We start from the raw sequence: 19,593 nt of genomic DNA, 5'->3' as shown, positions 1-19,593 counted from the left end.
TCATCCCCTGCTGCGTTCTTCACAGCAGGTGAGATAAACTCTGGAAAATGTATTTTCACATCTGAAAAACAACAACATCACTAACCTCCCTGTCCTCATACAGGTACCACTCATCATGATCATCATAAATAAAAATCCCTTCTATCGCTATAAGTTGCTTTTTCTCCTCAATGCTGTTATTAATAACACTATTAAATCAATGATAATAAAGTGTCACCATTATTCGTGGATCGCGTATCAGAGGTTGCAATGGTGGATCCAGTATGGCGGACTCTATGTCGTGCAGACTGATCATACTGGGAATGGCGGATCCTTTATCCGATGATGGATCCTAACTGGCGGCAGCGGATGTTGACTGTGGACTATAGTGGATCCGATCTTGATGGTGGATCATGATCTTGCTGGCTGCTGATCATAGACTGTGATTGCAGCAGGACTGCTTGACATATAGTATTTCTCCTCAGATACTTGACCTTCAAGTATCTGACCTTCAGTTGTCCTTCAGAATGTTTAACCTCATCATTGCTGCTAAAACCTTTATCCTGATGATGTTCTCCTACACGTGGCATCCATTGCACTCCTGTCCATCCTGGGGGAGGGATCCCTCACATGTGACACTCTCTGAGGTTTCCATGTATATTTTACCCTGTTAAAAAGTTTTTAGTAGTTTTTCCTGACCCTTGCTGAGGGTTAAGGACAGAGGATGTCTCACCATGTTAAAGCCCTATGAGACAAATTGTGATTTGTGAATATGGGCTATACAAATACAATTTGATTGATGATTACAACAGCCAGTCTGTTCAAAGGGAGATTTCCCTCCAGTGTTGATAAGTGCATGAATTAATCTTTATAATACTGTAAGGGTCTTGACCTCAATCTGTAAAGTACCTTCAGGTACTGATAAACAGCCTATATATAAATAAAACTGAACTGAAGAGTCAGATTAATTGAAATCCTTGGACCCAAAATGTAAAGCAGCAGCAGGAGGTTCTCTCCAAAACTCTTGCTTCCTTTTAGAAATCTGTGTAAAAAGGTTAAGATGTGAGGAAACGACATCTTTCAGCAGCTGCGGTGGGAAATATGTCGAGCCCTTGAAGGAGCCCACAGATCCAGATGAAGAGAAGCTGCTTTGATGTGTTGGACACGTTACACGGGAAGTTTCCTTTGACATTTTTTAAGGGAAGTTTTAAAAAACATGGTCTCTGGGCGTTAAGGTCTTTGAAATGCAGGTCTCACCTCGTCCAGCTCGGGTCCCGGGGCTCGCTGGAGGCTACACACTCTCCATCAGCCGGTCCACAGCCCCTCTGGTGCCTGTGAGTCCAGGGTGATGTGTTTTCTTTGTGTCATTAATTTGTATCATTTATTAATTGTGTTTTTTCTCCTGGTTTAGATGAACTCACATTTTTCCTCGTGTCACCTGTCCTCTACTTCCTGTCCTTTGTGTGTCCTCGGCCCTGATTCGTCCCGACCGGGTCTCGCTGTCATCCCTTCACTCGAATGTCACCCTGTTGTTGTGTTGTTTTTAAACTTGCAGCTTCACTCTGTTCGTAACACAACCAGCTGCACACATGGTTACCCCCAATTAAATTTTACCTGTGGTATTTCATTTTCTTATTTTTTTTTATTTCACATCTTCTTGTTTTTTCTCCTTTGAAATTTATAAGCTCCTTGGCTTCTGCAGCAGTCCTCCTAACTGTACAACACTTCTACAATAAAATGAACACATGTACCTTTTTCTAGACCCGTGTTTGATCTGAAATATGATAAAACCTTTAAGTTGTATTTGTACATGTTTCCTGCATTGATACTCAGTCACTGGTGGAGGGGTTTTAAAATCCACTTTCACTCCCTGCTGATTACTTTGTGATGGCACAGGGGGGGAAGTGGACAGTGAGAGGTGGGCCGGTGGTTTGAGAACAGGTTTGTCTCGGTCCCTTGTGTCTAGCGGTTTGTTTTACGTCTCATCTTTTATCACGAGTGTACTTAAGACACTGATGATTAATCAGCGATCCAAGTCACAGATAAGCTATGGCTGCTTGTAGATGTCCCTTATTGGCTATATAGTAAAAGTGGCTATAAGTTAATTTTATGGCGTTTAAGTAAAAATTATATACATATTGATTTACATTTAATCATATTGCATATTTCATTACATACTGCCAGACTAACAAAAAACAACAGAGAAAGTGTTAGCAACTGGGTGTTGAGCATTTAGCTGCTTATTGTTTCCCCTCAGGAATCAAAGGAGTAAATATATTATTATAATCTTTCTGCTGTGTGTTTTGACACAATAAGTTGACAATAGTGAAAACAGTCGACAACCATATGACGGGTAGTTTGTGAAGTTTAATGTTAAACTGCATAACTTGTTTTTTGTCACACATCAGATACATCGTTAATATATTTACATCAAAACCTAACTCCAAATAAAAAATAAAAACACAAGTTAAATCGAGTCACATCATTTTCAATAGTTTCAGTCTCGGCAACAAAAAAAAAAACACACAAAAAAATACATAATCCTAATATTTATTCAGGTAGTATCCTTCCACAAAATGTACAATGAATGTCAAAATGAAAAGTGCTGTACGCCTATACATATGTATATGTTAAAAAAAACAATAAACCTAAATGTCACAGTCTTACAAAACACAAAAGGTCAAGGGTGAAAAAACATTAGAAATAAATCAATGTGAGGATTTGACAGTAAAAATTTAAACAACATATGCAAATGCAATCTTAAACGCTATATAATAATAATAATTAATAATAATATAATCATGATGATAATATAAGGAAGGATCTCTTGAATAGTAGATGTGTCACAAAAAAGACAAAGTAGTGTTTCAGTGTTTTTTTTTTCACACAGCGGGTACAGCAATATCAAACTCCTTCAGCGGCTCAAACCAGACACCGCTGCTTAAACTAAACGCTAGCACACATATCGAGCCATCGCAAGACAACAAGGTGAGCACAGGAGAAAGTCTCACCAGTTACTCTCTCCCATCAACCAACCAGTAAGAGTAAAAACACTAAATTACCTTCAACATCTCACGGATTATTATTATTTATTTTTTTTCACATTGAGCACAAACACGAGTATTTTCTCTTCTTTACTTGTTTTTTTTTTTTTGTCCAAACATACATCTAACATGTCAAAAAATGTGAACTTGAGATTTTTACGCAAATTAGCTAAGGTCGGTGGGCGTGTGTGTGTGTGTGTGTGTGTTTGTGTGTGTTTGTGTGTGCGTGCGTGGGAGGCAGTATCCTGGAATTGGCTCATCAAGCACAGTAGCTTATGTATGGTCTGAGATCAACAGTCACAATGTAAATTCTGAAAATAAGCGGCATGCCTTCGTATATAATCGAGCATTCTCTAAAAAAATACAGTAGCAAGCTTTTTCTCTTCAGCGTTTTCTCTGATTATTTAAACTCTATTACTACAAATTAAAATTCCCCAAAATATAGTTAAATATGTTCAGCGTGCGGGTTGCCCCGGTCCCTTTTAGGTTTCTACCACAGCGACGTATTATCACCTGCGCTGGTTCCGTCCAGGACAAACCGTGTATGTGATTGTCTTCACCTATTGCACCTGCACTAAAGAGCGCCTCCTGGTGGCTGGTAACGCAAAGGACCCGTGAATCTCACACCAGCCTTCATGAGCAGTTGAACTTTTTTCTCACATACAGATATGGAAAATACAGCATATGGCATAAGTTTCATGTAAACTGGGAGCGTATGTGTAGCACATTGCTAATCGACTTCGTTTAATTCACATTAAACCAGGTCGCTTTGATGTAAACGCTTGCATGAAAGAAAACGGATACAAAATACAGAATGAAACCATATGTCTTTGGCAACTACTGGTAGATAATAATAATAATAATAATAATAATAATAATAAAATGAACCAGGGTAAATTAATAATAAAACATGGAGAAATAGAAGAAAGGCGATACTGCCAAATCTCAAGCCCTTTGTTTTTTATTCGTAGCTGATCAGGATAACATTCGTTTCCGATTGGCCGAAAAAGTTGCGGTAAGACGAAAACGAAAGGGTTCAGCTGAGCGGCTTCAGATTCACGTGTTCACACAACAACCCTGTGGTTAAACTGTCTTTAAAGGGGTAGTCCGCGTCGTTAGAGATTGATAATTAGCCTCACAAATCAAAGGCAGTTGTTCCATTATTTTTTGTTTGTTTGTTTGTTTGTTTGTTTTTTTCACTAGAACACATCCAATCACACAAACAGCATAGTATACGACTTTCAAAGAAGCAAGCATATGATTGACATACAGAGAGAAAAAAGAAAAAAGAAGAAGCACGATGCTGGGAGAAAGAATCACTACCACCGCAGGAGGTGTAAAAAAAAAACAGAAGGAGAAAACACAAAAAGACAACAACATCTTGAGTGATACAATTTCAACCTCTGTACACAGTTTAGACGGTTGGCATGAAAGCAAAAATATTTAAAGGTCGAGGGAGTAGTCGCTAACAGACAGCGTGCAGGGCACGGGTGAGGGGGGGTGGTGGGGGGAGGGGAGTCGGTGTCAGCTAAGCTAACGTCAGTGGAGCAAACGGTGCACGATACACAGAGGGTTCAGGGCCACGAAGGGGGGGGGGGGTCTTTTAAGGTTATAGAATAAACAGAAGCAGGGAGGGGATGGATGGATGGATGGATGATGGATGGATGGATGGATGGATGGATGGATGCACGTCCGTTCAGCAGAGCTCGGTTCCCCGTGAAGCGCTTGCGGCCCCCGATGCCTCTCGCGGAGCCGGGAGTTGCGTGGCCCTCACACGGACTGCTCCTTGGGGAAGGTGAACGGAGCTCGGGGCCCGGGGGGGGCAGCGAAGCTGGTGTTGGAGTACATGGGCTCGCTGGCCGGTTGCTGCGTGTAGGGGTGCTGAGGCAGGAAGGTGACGGGAGGAGGAGGGTAGGCGGCGGCGGGCTGGGCGGAGGGGAAGGGTTCCATGTCGCAGACGCGCTGGTAACTCATGTATTCAGCCGGGTTCAACAACTCCTCTGGGCGCCCCCCAGTGTCCTGTGAGCAGAAGACAAGAGGGGAGAGGATACAGAAGGGTCACAGGGTTTTCTTCATCTCAGGGTTCGACTGAGCCCGACATGGAGTTTCACTACATCAGAACATTACAGCGCACAGAAGAACAGAGACGCTGGTGAGCAAGGGCACAATCCAAGAACTCTTCATAAACTCAAATTCAAGCAGATTCCTCAAACATCTTCATGCACATGTTCTTTCACGACGAGCAGCCAAGATGCCGAAATACAGAATGTGTTTGAATTCTCTTCAATTTATACTGTTGTTGTGTCTGTTGTTGACCTGATTTCTGTTCTGACCTACCAGCTTGTTAAAACAGTATGTATATATATAGAGAGATATTTATTCTCATATATATATATATTGTAATTATATTTAATTATATTATTTATTTCACCCTCACTGTACAACTGTAATACTCATACCATTAAATATTTATCCCTGCACTTAATTTCTTTCTTTTTCTTAGACCATCGCATGGTTTGTTTTGTTTTGTGTTGTTATGTGTATTCTATGTAAGAACTTCACCATGTGAAATTCCTTGTTTGTACAACTCACTAAGCCAATTAAACCTGATTCTGATTTATTGTCATGATTCAAAGATGGTGCCCGCTGGTTCAGGTCAGCAGGAGGTCTGTGGTGGTGTAGATGTGAGAGCTGTGAGGGCCCAGCCGGTGAGCAGGGCCCCACATGGCTGAGGACAGCCAGACAACAGAAATCAAGGGGTGTGGTGTTGGATGGGCGGTACTACTCCAGAGGATCCTCATAGGGAACTCCTCCCAGGTGGCTCTGATTGTCCCTCACTGGTGGAGTGAATCAGCCGGGCAATCAGGAGCCATCTTTAAAAAAACTCAAACAAATGAGTGAGAGGCCCGGAGCTGCAGAGGAGTGAGACCCAGACGCTTTGGCCAAACAGTCTCAGGGTAAGAGGCCAGCGGCCTGCCTGTTTGCTCTTCATGAGAGGAAGAATAGCTGTCTCTCTCTCTCTTGTTGGATCAGGAATAGCCCGACGGAGCCCCAGATGCAAACTGCCAACCGGGTGAAGAGTTTTGTGTTACCTTTGGACGCCCTCCTCTCTTACCTTGTGTTATATTCACCACAACCCCTGCGTCTGACTGCTCTCTTCCGGTTTATGTACCCACTGTTTGCTTTTGCAAAGCCAGGCTCCCACAGAGCAGATGTATAGCAGAGGTGTTTGTTTTAAGGTTATTGTTTGTTCATGTTTGGACTTGGATGTGACAAACTTTGTAATACAAAATACACACACAAAACAGAAACACAGAAACAAACGAAAGTGATTCTTTCAGTTAGAAGATTTGATGTTTGATCAAATGTCAACAGTGGGAGAAGCGTCCGTTTAGAGAAGAAGCTTTCCAGAGGTTTGTGTTGTTGGTCATTTATCTACCTGGTTTGTATATTTGCTTGTGTTGTGTGTATTTGCAGTGCTTTTATCTATTTGGGTGTTTGTGTGTTTTTTGCAGTGCATTTATCTGCATGTTTGTGTGTATTAGTAGAGCACGCTCTTGCCATACTGACGTTTGTTTGTTTTGTCTATTTGCCTGTTTTTTTGTTAATGGTGCCTGAGAGAGTTCAACACACTTAACATTACAGTTCCCATAATGCAACCCAGTAGGAATCGTTCATGTGCCACTCAGCGACTGGTGAACACTAACGTCTCTCAGGTCCCAAACGCTCAGCTCGATGTTTTAGACTTTTTAATTCTAATAAAAAACAACCCTAACGACGTAGATGCGTTAATCGAGATATGCCTTCGTGTAATTATCATCATCTCCACAAGGGGGGCACATCCACTTGACGCTCGATCCCAACAGAATCACACGAAGAAGACATTTAAACTGCGCTGATTATAATTTGCATTCTGTATCCCCTGGTGGCCACATGGTCACAATTTCCGATATATTTTTTGATTCCTTAAATGAGTTTGATGTTTTTACGAAATGGAAATATAAAACCGTGATCATTAAATGACAAATGAATAACACACATGCAAAATAACATGAAATGAATGAGTGAAAATGGAACTTACGAATATTCCTCAAGCATCTCTACTTCTACGAAAACGATGATCCCAGCTCTGAAAGTTGATCGTGGGAGGCGACAAAACCACAAACTGACTTCAAGCTTCCTATAACTCATTGCATTTTGATAAACAAAATATAGAACTGTTTGCAAAGCCCTGAAGCTGGCACATTAAAATATTTAAATATGTCATGGGTAAAACATGGGGAGTTGAGCGAGATGGCATTTGTGTTAATAAGCAGGTTGTAAGCAATTAAAAGTAAATATAATTAAATCACGTTTGTGTAGCGACTAACATAAGAAAATAATGTCTATATTCTTTGAAATGACTTTAACAAATTTGGAATGAATAAAGAGATTGAACTCTAGAGAGGTCATTTAAAGCTCCTTTGTGAGGAATGAACTGTGAAACCCTGGCTCTCAGACACTCAGCGGGCCGAGTGTTGATCTGAAGGTGAATTTTGTTTCCTCAGCAGACGACACACAGGTAAACCCGTCCTGACACACACACGCTACACAATCCGACACGAGTGCCTGAATAGCGTTATTTGTTTTTCAGGTCAATATCAAGGGCCGCTAAAACTGCCGGAGAAAAACTTTGCCGGAGACTTTGTCAGGTTATTAATTTCTTTGCTCGCCGAGGAGACCTTGGTGAGTTCAAGCGGTTTCACAGCAAATCAAAAGCAACAGTGTGAGGAGAGGTTTTCTCTGAGTGTGGGTTTGACTCAGGACAGTTTGAGAGTCGGAGCGGAAACTTCAGCAAACTGCTTCCGACATAAGTTCTTATCTGGTTTCTTTTAATCTGTGCAGAGAAACTAAAGCATGAAATGGACAAATTGTTTATAACGATGAAGGACAAGTCTCAACTTCTGTCCCCTTGAATAAAAATTAAGCTGAAATACAAACGAGCGTTGACATTAACTTCACGTCATTTGGAGTCAAAGTCTGCGCAGTACTACTTTGTGGTGTCAAGGTCACATGAATAGGCATACTTGACCAATCACAAGTCAGTCTCAGCTGCCAATCAGTTTCTACATCATCAAATAAATAATAAACCACCAATTTATCAGAAGCATGAATATCTGAATGTACATCAGTGATAAAAACTTTGTTGAAATTAGCTTTCTTAGTAGAAAGCAGCAATTTCCTGTCGTTTTAGCTTTAGTTATAGTATTTTTTTTTCAAAAACGTCAACTTATTTCTTTAAAAACGCAGCGTTAATACAGTGAAAGAATATTCTTTTGAATAGTAATACTATTTGATTTAAGAGTTGGTGAAATTTTGGAAATAAATGTTTTTACGATAGACGTAAAAGTATATTGTGAGACAGAATAAAAGGTTCTGTTATTTATTTCACTTGATTCGTTGAAACCCATTCCCTGTAGCCAAAGAAACACATCTTTCTATGAATGCTGTTAGAAACATCTCGTAACTGTGAGAGCAGCTCGTCAAAAAGTTTCTTTCATAAACAATATTCTACAAAATAAACTTTAGATTTTCGTTTTCAGTGGGGGCATCGCATTTAACCTTTTTTAAATCCTACATATATGGGATTTATTATAATGTCAATCTGCCAAGAAATAGGTTATTATTTCTTTATATTATTTTATATCCTTGAGTTCTTACAGAAAAACATTATTTTACAGAGTTTGATCCCTATCTTTCTTTTCTTTTATTGAAAATATTTTTTTTAACTAAAGTCTCTTTCACCTCAGCAGGAGTCAAGCTGAATTCGTCTTTTTCTGTTCCTCAGCTCTTCCAGAGTTTCAGCATCAAACTCCGGGCAGCGGTCCAAGGATTTATATAATAGATGGACTATCGGATAAAGGCCAATCTGAAGACATATGGCTCTTGAAGGGAAATTTAATGCAAAGTAGCTCATAAATGGAAAAGAGGAGATAATTAGATGGTCAATAAATAACAGCAAATAATTCAGGAGCTAAATTGATCATCCTCAGAGGGTCAGAAGACGACTGGAGCCAATCAGAGAGGCGAGAGGCAGGAAACAGTTTGTTCTGAGACACAGAAAAACAACCATTCACACCGAAGAAACCTCACATAGGCAGAACATGGAAACTGCAAAAAGAGCCCAGAAAGTTCAGTAGATAATTATAAATAATAAAGCAGCTCCTCGCAGGTCTTTTATGTAACAATCAATCTCATCGTCTCAGCCCATAAATCACAAAATGAGTAAAACAAAGACTTGTGGGCGAGTTCCCTCTGAATGTTCCCATTACCAGATCAAACTCTGGAACAGGGAAACAGGAGTTGATTGAAAACAGTGACTGGTAACTCCTCAGCTCTCGTTCTGCTTCTTTCTTCTTTTTCTTGTTTGACACGATTCACAGAAACAGATGCAACATCTGCTGTGGATCAACATCTGGAGCTAAAATTAAACTTTCCCTTCACAGGAAGTGAACTGAGACTGCGTCAAGTAATTATCATAATTCATCGCTGTTGCTCGTCTTGTGTTTATTATATGAACCTCATGCAGCATCGTGTGAGGCCATTTTAACAATGATTATATAAGTTTAATTCAACAGGCACCAGGGGGATGCTCGTTTCAGAAAGTTTTTACCACACTCGCAGCTGAGAGGATGTGTTTTGCTGTTTTTGCACTTTTCCACAGATCCAGCTTTATCTTGAATCACTTCCTTATTTTGTTCCAACATTAAACAAAACAGTAAAAACACTCATTGCCCCAGTTGCTTGTTGGGATTATTCCTGCATTGTTCAGCATCTGGGCCGCGTCCAAACCCATGAATCAAAAGATTTGTCAAACAAGAAGCTGGAACTCAACAGACTGATCAATACAACTGAATTTTAAACCTGTTTACTTTAAATCTCAACTTATTCATGAATTGATTCCATTTGCTTCTGCAGTGGAGCATAATGTTATGTAGATAAATGTCTTTTCCTCACACGGTCACGTCCCTCCGGCCTCGGACAGAAACTGTGTTCGGAGTAAATAAGTTAGAAAAAGGCTCAAAACCTACAAAAAAAGTTGTAAAAACTATTAAAGAAGTCGACTTATTGTGTTTGATCAGATTCTGTTTCTACCGACTGTAGGAAAAGACGAGCAGGAAATGAAAGCAGACGGTTTCAGAAGCGAACGGACAGATGACTGCACTTTGATTCTGTTTCGGGACCTTTTGTTAAATCTGCCAGACGAGCGAGTGCAAACCCCGAAAACCACAGATCAGAATAAAGAGGTGTTTCCATACGTTTCATTCAGCTTCACACAACAAGAATAGAGAAGTCTGCCGCTTGGGGAAATGGAGGATTCCACAATTATTCAAACAGCAAAAAGCAACAGATGCTTTTCTTTGAGATGTGTAAGAGTTTTTTTTTTAAATCAATAACGCAATTGTGTGTGTTTTTTGTGCTTTCCTGCTGAAACGTAAGTGGCCCAGGTGTTTTCTAAGTTTGGTGACCCCTCTTTCTTTTTTCTGTCAGGTCCGACTTTCTCCTCCGTCCCTCACTGAACTCAAAAGCTCTCGATTGAAAGTTTGTTGAAACGCAGAGAATTTAAAAGGTGCGGGTTAATCTAAATGAAATCTGGATCACCTTGAAGTCGGGCAGATAGCATAACCTTGGAGAAGAATGACCTCCGTATAAGTTTCTGTATTTGAGAGTATAATAACTCAACTGTCAAAGTGAATGGATGCTGGAAAAATACAATCAGGCTGTGATTAACAACGGGCCGATTTATTTCCCTGATTACTTTTCAAGTCACTGACCGAAAGCCTTTTATTCTTCTCCCAGAATAAAGTGAGGATTTTGCGACTCTGGATGTCGGTGCTCGCGGTTCAGGCTTTGGCTCGGTAAACAAAGATTTTATTGACTGGTTGTAACCTCGTGACTGGAGCCGGTCGAGACCAGGCCTGGTGCCTTATTAGAAACAGAGGATGTCAACAGGCAATTCCCACGGGGACTTTTGTGTGGAAACTGTTCCCCGGTGACAGTAAAGCGTCAATTCACAGAGCCGCTGATTGAACAGCTCGTGAAAGCCAAGGTTAAGACATGAATCGATACTGGTTTGTGTGTCTGGTTTGTGTTAGAACTGTGTCAGGTTTCCAGATGTTTTCACTGGATTCAAATCATGGTGAAATGATTGTTGTTGCATTTTAGCGGGGGGGCGGCTGTGGCTCAGGGGGAAGAGCAGGTTGTCCACTAATCCGGGGTTTGGTGGTTCGATGTCCTTGGGCAAGATACTGAACCCCTATTAATAATGAGTGAATCTGATTTAATACATTTGTTACTGGAAATGCTCAACATACAATAGAAAATGTTAATGTCACTTCACATATAAATTGTATTAGAGTTTTTAATCCCTGAACACTTTGAAATTATGCAATTGATTAATATAATCCTTTCCTATTGGCCCTCTCGTCAAAGCCACACCCCCGAACATGCATTACCTGAGATGAAGACTTTTCAGTGATTCACTCACTTACATCCGATTTAAACGAATAAAAATTAAAGCTACTTCAAAAACAAACTTCAAACGCACCTTTCTAACAACTTAATGCCTCACATTCGTGATGGTAGAACATTATTTAGCTATTTCATCCCCATTCACTCCCGAAAATTGTTTAAATATATAAACATCATCCTTCGATTCCAGTTGTACCGCTGGTTAAAAACATTTTAACTATCTTTTTGGAGAAGAATAAAAAAGGGAGAAAGTAATGAAGAAATTGAAGGTCCAAAAGTCAGAATAAATTATATCTAACTATGGATAATTCTGCCAGACTTTCAGGAGCTGCCTCCCACATACGGCTGCCAGAGATTTAATATGAAAGATAAGTTTGGGATGTTAATGCAGCCTCGTACTGGAGCAGAGTCTCAGTGAGTGAGAATATTAAAATCTTCTAATTTCCTCAGGCTTAATCACGAGGGGGTGAAGAAGCATTTGGGCTCATTCATTGAAAAACTGCTCTGGATATATATTCAGATGAAGTTATGGTGTTGGTACATCACAGTGTGAAATAGTCCTTATCAACACCTACGAGACCCCAGTGTGTTTACTTATTTTTCTGTGAATATTTTTGAGAGTAAGTTACACATGGAGTGAATATAGCAAAACATTATTCTGGCCCAGTTTTGGTCCACGTCCATGACCTGAATTAGTTTTGTGCTGATTGGGTCAAATTCACCTTGTTTGCCGTATTCGTTTTGGAATATTTGAAGTATTGAAGTCAGGTTGTACTTCAATACTGGAACAATGAGGGAACCGCTAATTTATTCAAGAGGCAAATGAACCTTTAAAACCAACAACAATACAAACTGTCAATTGGAAACTCAACATTTTGTCTTTTTTGTTCCTATTAATCTGATATAAACCCAATTTGTATAATAATGTTTGTTTCATTGTTTTATTTATGTTGCTTTTATGTTTGCTATATAAGTTAAGTTTGTTGTTACATAACGCGCTTTCAGTTCACTCACGTAACGTCCCAAGACTCCCAGCATCTGACCTGGTCTAAATTCTAAACGTGTATCCCGTTGCCGTCCGGTGAATCCCAACCAGTGAATAATGCAGCTTTAAATTCTGTTGTGTTACAGTTGTGAGTCGCTGCAGAACTTCCTCAGTTCAATCTTCTCATTCTGACACACACACCCACAGATTCTCCCAAACCTGGCAAACAGCTCGTTTCCACTTACACAGCTGATTTAATCTTTGCAGGGTTTTTATGGCACCATGATGCACTTGACGACTACATTTAGATGAAATTGTCTTCACATGAGAAGAGAATCGCTGCCACGGTATATTTCTATAATAAACTCTCTGCCGTGCACCTCACCGTGTCTCAACGACTGCCTTGTGAAAAACCTCCTGCGTTGTCTGGAGATTTATTTGCCTTTGGACGTTTCGTGGAAAGAAGCGTTGCGGCGACTTGGCCATTTGTGTCCCCTTATATCCCACATTGCTGTATGTGAATAATGAATGTTTGGAGTGGTACAGGGGGGGTTGTGTTTGTGCGTGATGGCAGGAGGTCCTCCTCTCCTGTGAGGTGCAGATGAGACTTCAGGGTGACATCTTGGAGACGAGAGCTCGTTTTGCGCTGACTCCAATCAGGATCGTCAAGTGGGCCCTAATCACTTGAGAAACCAGTTTTGCATGTTTATGTCTGTTCAGGAAAAAATACTTTACACTCGACATGTTCAATTTTTTACACCGTCTTTGTTGTTGTTGTAGGAAGAACAGTGACTTTAAAATACCCTACAGCACAGCTACATCCTGTTTTAATGTTATTCAAAATGCAAATGCATGGATAACGATTTTACCATTCCACTGAGATGTTCATGCAGAAGACTCATGCGGCTACATCTCCCATGTTTTTGATATTAGCTGGGATTGTTAACTGTTTAGGGAGACGCTATAGACTTCTGCGGGATCAGGATTCATGCAAATGAAGTCTTGGAGATGATGTGAAGATGAAGTGCTTTTAGAAAAATGTATTTTTCTCTCCAATGGGTCATATTTTACATGACATTTTCTTTAAAAATAATAGAGCTCTTATGCGGCTGATCCTATGATCTTACGCAATAATATGCAAGCTCGGCTTAGGCTGCGTTGTTCCTCTGTTGCATCAAGGAACTGCATGTCTGAGTCTGTGTTGTATTGTAGTCAAAATAATAGCCTGGAAATATAAATCTGCCCTCGAACTTTCTGCAGAGCGGCGAGGGGGGAAATCAAAAAACAGCCACAGACCAGAGAGGGGGGAAGACAAGGGAACCACATGGAGCACAGAGAGGGAGGTGGGTGGAGGTGAAGGGGGCATGAGCGGAGGGAAGGAGTGCATCAGTCTGTGTACCTTGAGGCCAAAGTCTGAGGGGAAAGGCCTATAATGGCATGCGCTAGTGTGAGCTAGGCTGGATGGTTGCATACTCGACAAGGTCCCCAGGGCCAGTGTGAGCAGAGCTTCGTGGGCCGGGACAGGAGGCCAAAGCTGCAGTATCCAGCTCCGCATACTGGACATCACAGTCCATGTGGCCAGAGTTCTGGAGACAAGAGAGGCGAGAGGTGTGTGAGGAGTGAGGCAGCCAAAACATATGAGAGTGAGAGAGAGAGAGAGAGCAAGAGAGAGAGAGGGTGTGTGTGTGTGTGTGTGTGTATTAGAGAGAGAGAGAGAGACAGAGAGAGAATCTTGACTGAAGATCTGATGCTCATGGGGACATTTTTGAGATTGTGAGCAGTGGTGTTAGAGAAGGAAGGCAAATAAAAATGTGTTAGCATGGAACATACAAAATGTCAGATTAAGACTGAGGCCACCTCCACTCCTGCACATCTTCGTGTGAGAACGACGATTTCAAACTAAAATAAAACGATCTCTGCCCACATGACAGTTCTGGCTCGGGATCAGTTTTTATCCCTGTAAATAAAATGGCGGAAAACGCACATGGTGACTCACAAATACTGGAAGTGTTTGACTAACAGCAGTTGTTAGCAAAGACAAACGAGTAACGCTTGTAACTGATGATCAATATTGCGATCATAAGCTGAGCGTAATGCCCGTTGTTTTCTTCCAGCAGGGGTCATGTGATAGGAGCTGTCCGAATCAGCAAAGGCTACGTCGGAACCGAAAAGACCCAATCAGCAAGCAGTTTGAGTGTCAAACTTTAATTTAGGAAGCTCTGTGTTTCTGAATAAAATGTTAAAACGCACAAACTCAAACACAACGAGCAGGGTTTCCAAATATCTCAGTTTCAGCGGATCTAAATCTCGGGAGTAGTGTGGACTCCATGATGTGTTTTCAAAACGAGCACGTACAGGGTGGATGTAGCCTTAATGTGACAAACAGAAAATAATGGAGAGTTGTTGTTGCACAGAAAATCATCACACAAACAGAAATGTATAATTATAAAGACCATCAACAAAAAGTTTGACACACGGAGAAGGACTCACACTTTGTTTACATGCACACTGGGTTCAGTTACAGGATTTTGTTTTCTTTCTGGCACTCATCTCCATAACTTCCGAAACCAAACACATAATGGACATGTGTTGCATCTATAAATCTCTGCTTGAGGTGAACTCACGTCCACACAATCTTTCTAAAGGCTAAAATCTAGGAGGACAGTCATTCGTGTGCTGCTCACATGAATTCCCTGATTTTTGGCTGGAACCTCAGTGACTCCACACGTGGAGGCAGTTACACAACCGACTGTGACCACGTCCACGGAGCCGCTGTGCATGTAAACGCAGACAAAGACCTTCATCCAACCGGCATCTGACCACCGTGCACAAACACAAGCCGATGATCGACCGGCCGATTGACTCCATGGGCAATTGGCCGAGTAGATGATTGAGTAAATGACCTTAATGGGATAATCAATAAATGACAATGAAAGCTTGCAGCGCTGTTTTGCCAAAAATAACCAGGTTCTGAGATGACGGAGACTTGGAGACACTGACACACAGAAACATGAAGGAAAACAAAGAGACATCAAGGTAACACATTCGGTGAGGTTTTGATTTCCTCTGCCCTTCTCTGATGAGCTTCTTAATGTTGTGACAGAACTGACACTGACCTGAGATGGACGTTAAAGATGGAATAACATGTCATGATATGAAAAGCAAAAGAGGAGGTGGCAGGCCAGCGTGAACCACAGGGAGCTGATTTATTAAAGAGAGAACTAGAATTACACACGATGACAGGAATCAAAAGATAACGCCTCCCACATTACGAGGAGTCAGAACCTTCTTCTTTCTGCTGCATAATGTTTTTTTTATCTATTCCTGGAGCAGAATTCGGCCGCGGGAGAAGTGATTGGATCAGATGGGGAAGCCTCTGCTTTTTAGTCCGTCTGCTTTAAATGAAATCAGTGGAGCAAAAAGAGGGTCAGGAGGAAGTCAATGCAAAGCCGAGCTGTGATCTCCCCCCATGTCTCAGGGTGGATGTTAACGGGGAGGGGGGAGGGGGTGTGAGGGAGGAGACACCTGTTGTCCCCAACCTGCACCAGTGGACCTTACTTCCATCTGAGAGAAAAGGATTTACACAGGAATGATTGAAGCTTTCACATTAATGATTTAAAGTCTACTGTGCAGCCGCTCGTTTCCAGCGCCTCTCCCACTCTGCTACTCGCTGGATATTTAAATATCCGGAATATTTGTCATGACCAGAGTGCAATCAGGGGGAAAATTACAGCCACATCGCATTCAGGATTGGCAGATAGTGTTTTGCCCCCAGAGAATCATCATTAGTAACACTTGATGCTCAGCAGTCAATGCATGTCCCTCACAAATAGTGTTTGGCAAACCTCAGTGGTGCCTCATTCATCTTAAGAGCAGCGCTAAACTCCAATTTAACTGGAATGTTATCAGAGATAAGAAAAAAAAGGAGCAATCTAAAGAAAATCTATCCGGTGTCCAAGGATGATCAGAATTAAACATCCTGTTCCTCTGAGCGGAGAATTGAAGATGATAAAGTTTAATATCCTCGAATAACGACGCAGAAAATACAAAATCTCTTCATGCAGGGGAGAGGAGTGAGAGTGATTTAGATATCCCTGAGAGTTTGAGGAGAGAAGAGGAGTTATTTAAAATAAGCATAACATAAATGCAAAGCAGCAGATTTAAAGCAGCTGGGCAGACAGGCTAATAAATGAATCACAGGTATGCATTATTATAAAGAGCATCACTGACGGAGCATGGTTTCCATTTAAGGTGATGTTTAGCCCGAGTTGTGCATCAACTTCACATTTGAGCAACACAAGCTCTGATAAACACAGCAGGCAGCAATTAACAATGAAGTTACACAACGGACAAGAATTTCAGAGAAAAATGAAACTTGGCTCAAAGTTCCCCTGTTCATGTAATTCACTGAAAGAACTTTTCATGATGTAAAGGTCAAATCAGGTGAGATATGTATTCTTCTTATTGTCTATAAATCCCATAGACAACAACCAACAATGTGCGGCAATCTGACCTCCACACTCAGCCTGTGTCTTTACCTGGAGATATTTCACTCTCACCTTTGTGTTAGCTGCATGTGGAACATCTTGTTTTAAATTTTGTCGTCCATGTTTTCATGTAATAACAGCACCACTGATCTTCAAGTCGGGGTTTTGCCTATTTTATCTTTCTCCATTTGCAGATAACAGCAAAATGGACAATTTGGTTTGTGTAGTTTCAAATCATAACCCACATTATCTTACATATCAAGGTCAAGACCTTGATGATGCTTCACCTCAGTTCCACAGTATGTTGAATATGTCACAGTATAAATATTGGAAGCACTTCCTCTATCTGTTTCAAAGTAAAAGCACTAGTTGCTACTGACTGAATCCAATCATTTGTTTTAACAAGGTTTGTCAGACCAGTGGAGAACTAGCTACAGTAGTACTTCTACTTTGAGTACTTGAAGGACTTCAAACTCCAAGTACTTTTTTTACTTGTCTTTTTATCAATACTTGTACATAGGTAAGAGGTTTTAGTACTTGAGTACAAGCTTAAAACATGAGAAATAAACTACAGGGGCTGCAGTTTGGAGCTCGATGACTCATAATAATCGACTTGAGGTCGTGGAAACACAGAAATACTTTTTACTAGCATCAGAGTTCATTGGTGGTTTTTGCATTTCGTGGCATCGACAGAAAGAAAAATACAAACATGTCGTAGTAAGTTCAGAATTTGTTTTGAACAAGTTATTTAAAACTTTTTACGAGGTTTAATTTCCAATTTCATGAATCCAGATCCACATCAGCTTTCTCCAAGTCAAACTTTTATATCTACAACATGAGACTTCTGACCTTCAACAGCAAATCAGGAAGCAACAACAACATTAATATAGAGCTGCTGTTGTTAGCTAATCTATGGCAGACAATTACAACAGTGAGACAAGTTTCTGCTTGTGCACACACAACACACACAGACACACACACTGTCCAAAACACCAAAAGACTTTATATTTTCTTTCGCTCAAAGCCGAGACTCGAGCCAAAATCGAGCAAAGCCCCAAATGCACTCGAGCATCTGCGCCACTCGGGGAGGCTCACCACAGTTTAGCCGAGGCATCTGATAACAAGGCAAACACTTCACAGTCAACACTCAGGGGCGGCGGTGAGCTGAGGAGCATCACGCCGCCAGTTTCCCTGCACTGAGTTGCCATGCAAACACACAAGTAATTAGGATGGTTCGGAGGAAGAGGACGGGAGGGGAGGCCGAGGGCAGAGTGGTGAGTGCTGGGGGTCAGGGTTATGATACACACAAACAAACACACAAACACAAGCAAACAAACACACACAAGTTCAACAACACTCAAGCACAGACGAAGCAGCTACGGTTAAAACATCCTCAGCGACATTCAGGAAGCATCACAGCGCCGCATTTAAAATCTAAATCAATTTTCCAAAAGGCTTCAAGCAGCGAGTTCATCCTTTCACCGGCAATTACCCCGAGCCGGAGGGCGCCGGCTGCCGGTGACCCCGACACAGAGCCGCTACTTTGAACCCGCTCGCGGCGTCGCTACTCACCGGCTTATCGGTGAAGGGGGTCGACTCAGACGGTGCAATGTCGTAATAAGGAGGCTGGAGAGGAAGCTTCTGCATTTCCTCATCCTTGTCGAGATGAACCACCTACAGGAAACACACAGGGCTCAGCGACACTCATCTTTCAGACAGGAGCTCTGGAAAAGGTCCAGACGTTCTCCAGAGTTTGACTTTCACATATGGAGAAGCAGCAGGAGGTTCTGTGCCTTAGATTCACAAAGATAGGGAGAGATACTTGTCTTGTGTATTTACTGTTTTTCAGTTGTGATGATTTATGGTGAGTCGTGTTCGAATGGGTCAGAACCCGAGAAGCTTTCTCAGCTCACTGTCTGACTCGGGTCCTTTCACAGGACTCCCAAGATGTGAAAACAACATGTAGACAAAACGTCCATATTTTGTTTATACACTCAACACCTGGAAGTTTAGTGTGAATCTCAATGTGAAATATCAGCATCTAAACTGCGCCTTCATCTCCTGGTTCTATCCTGCAGATATTATCCTGCTGTGTAACCTCCTCCAAACCATTGTTATACATGTATATCTTAATATATATATGTGCTCACTCTGACATTAACCGGAGCTCGAGAAACTCCAGAGATTGTCCAGAGCAACTAAAACGGACATTTGCAGAAGCTCCTGCAGATTTTTTCAGAACATCAATACCAGATAAAAGTATATGATAGAGTTCAATGACCTGAAACAAAACCACAGGCCCGTTTACAAGGTTCATTCTGCACTCCAGCTCTGACCAAGGTCTGTTCAGCCTCTGGCCCTTCACTTCCTTTGTTGCATCTATTTTAAGATGTTAAAAGAAATGTCAGCAGCAGAAAATAAGGTTTTAAAGTGTTTTGAAATCGTTTTTTCTGAGACGTGAGACAAATGAGACGTGAGACAAATGAGACGTGAACTCTGACAGACGAGCGGTTTGAACTCCGGCTGCTCATCTGAACTCTGTTTGCATCAGAGACACTTTGTCTAATTAATCCATATCAGTCAGAAG

General features: G+C 41.3%; 1 protein-coding gene across 1 annotated transcript in view; it reads right to left on the bottom strand.

Annotated features, from left to right (window-relative positions):
• Nucleotides 1-2,326: 2,326 nt before the first annotated feature.
• Nucleotides 2,327-19,593, bottom strand: part of nectin1b (nectin cell adhesion molecule 1b) — a 139,461-nt gene continuing 122,194 nt past the window's right edge. Inside the window, 2 exon segments of the mRNA XM_062385740.1 lie at nt 2,327-5,042; nt 18,579-18,680. Coding sequence (XP_062241724.1) covers nt 4,794-5,042; nt 18,579-18,680 — 351 coding nt within the window. The 3' untranslated portion in view covers nt 2,327-4,793.

This window comes from Platichthys flesus, chromosome 4 (genome assembly GCF_949316205.1).
Source record: "Platichthys flesus chromosome 4, fPlaFle2.1, whole genome shotgun sequence".
Taxonomy (NCBI): Eukaryota; Metazoa; Chordata; class Actinopteri; order Pleuronectiformes; family Pleuronectidae; genus Platichthys; species Platichthys flesus.
This window is presented reverse-complemented; position numbering and strand designations above follow the sequence as displayed.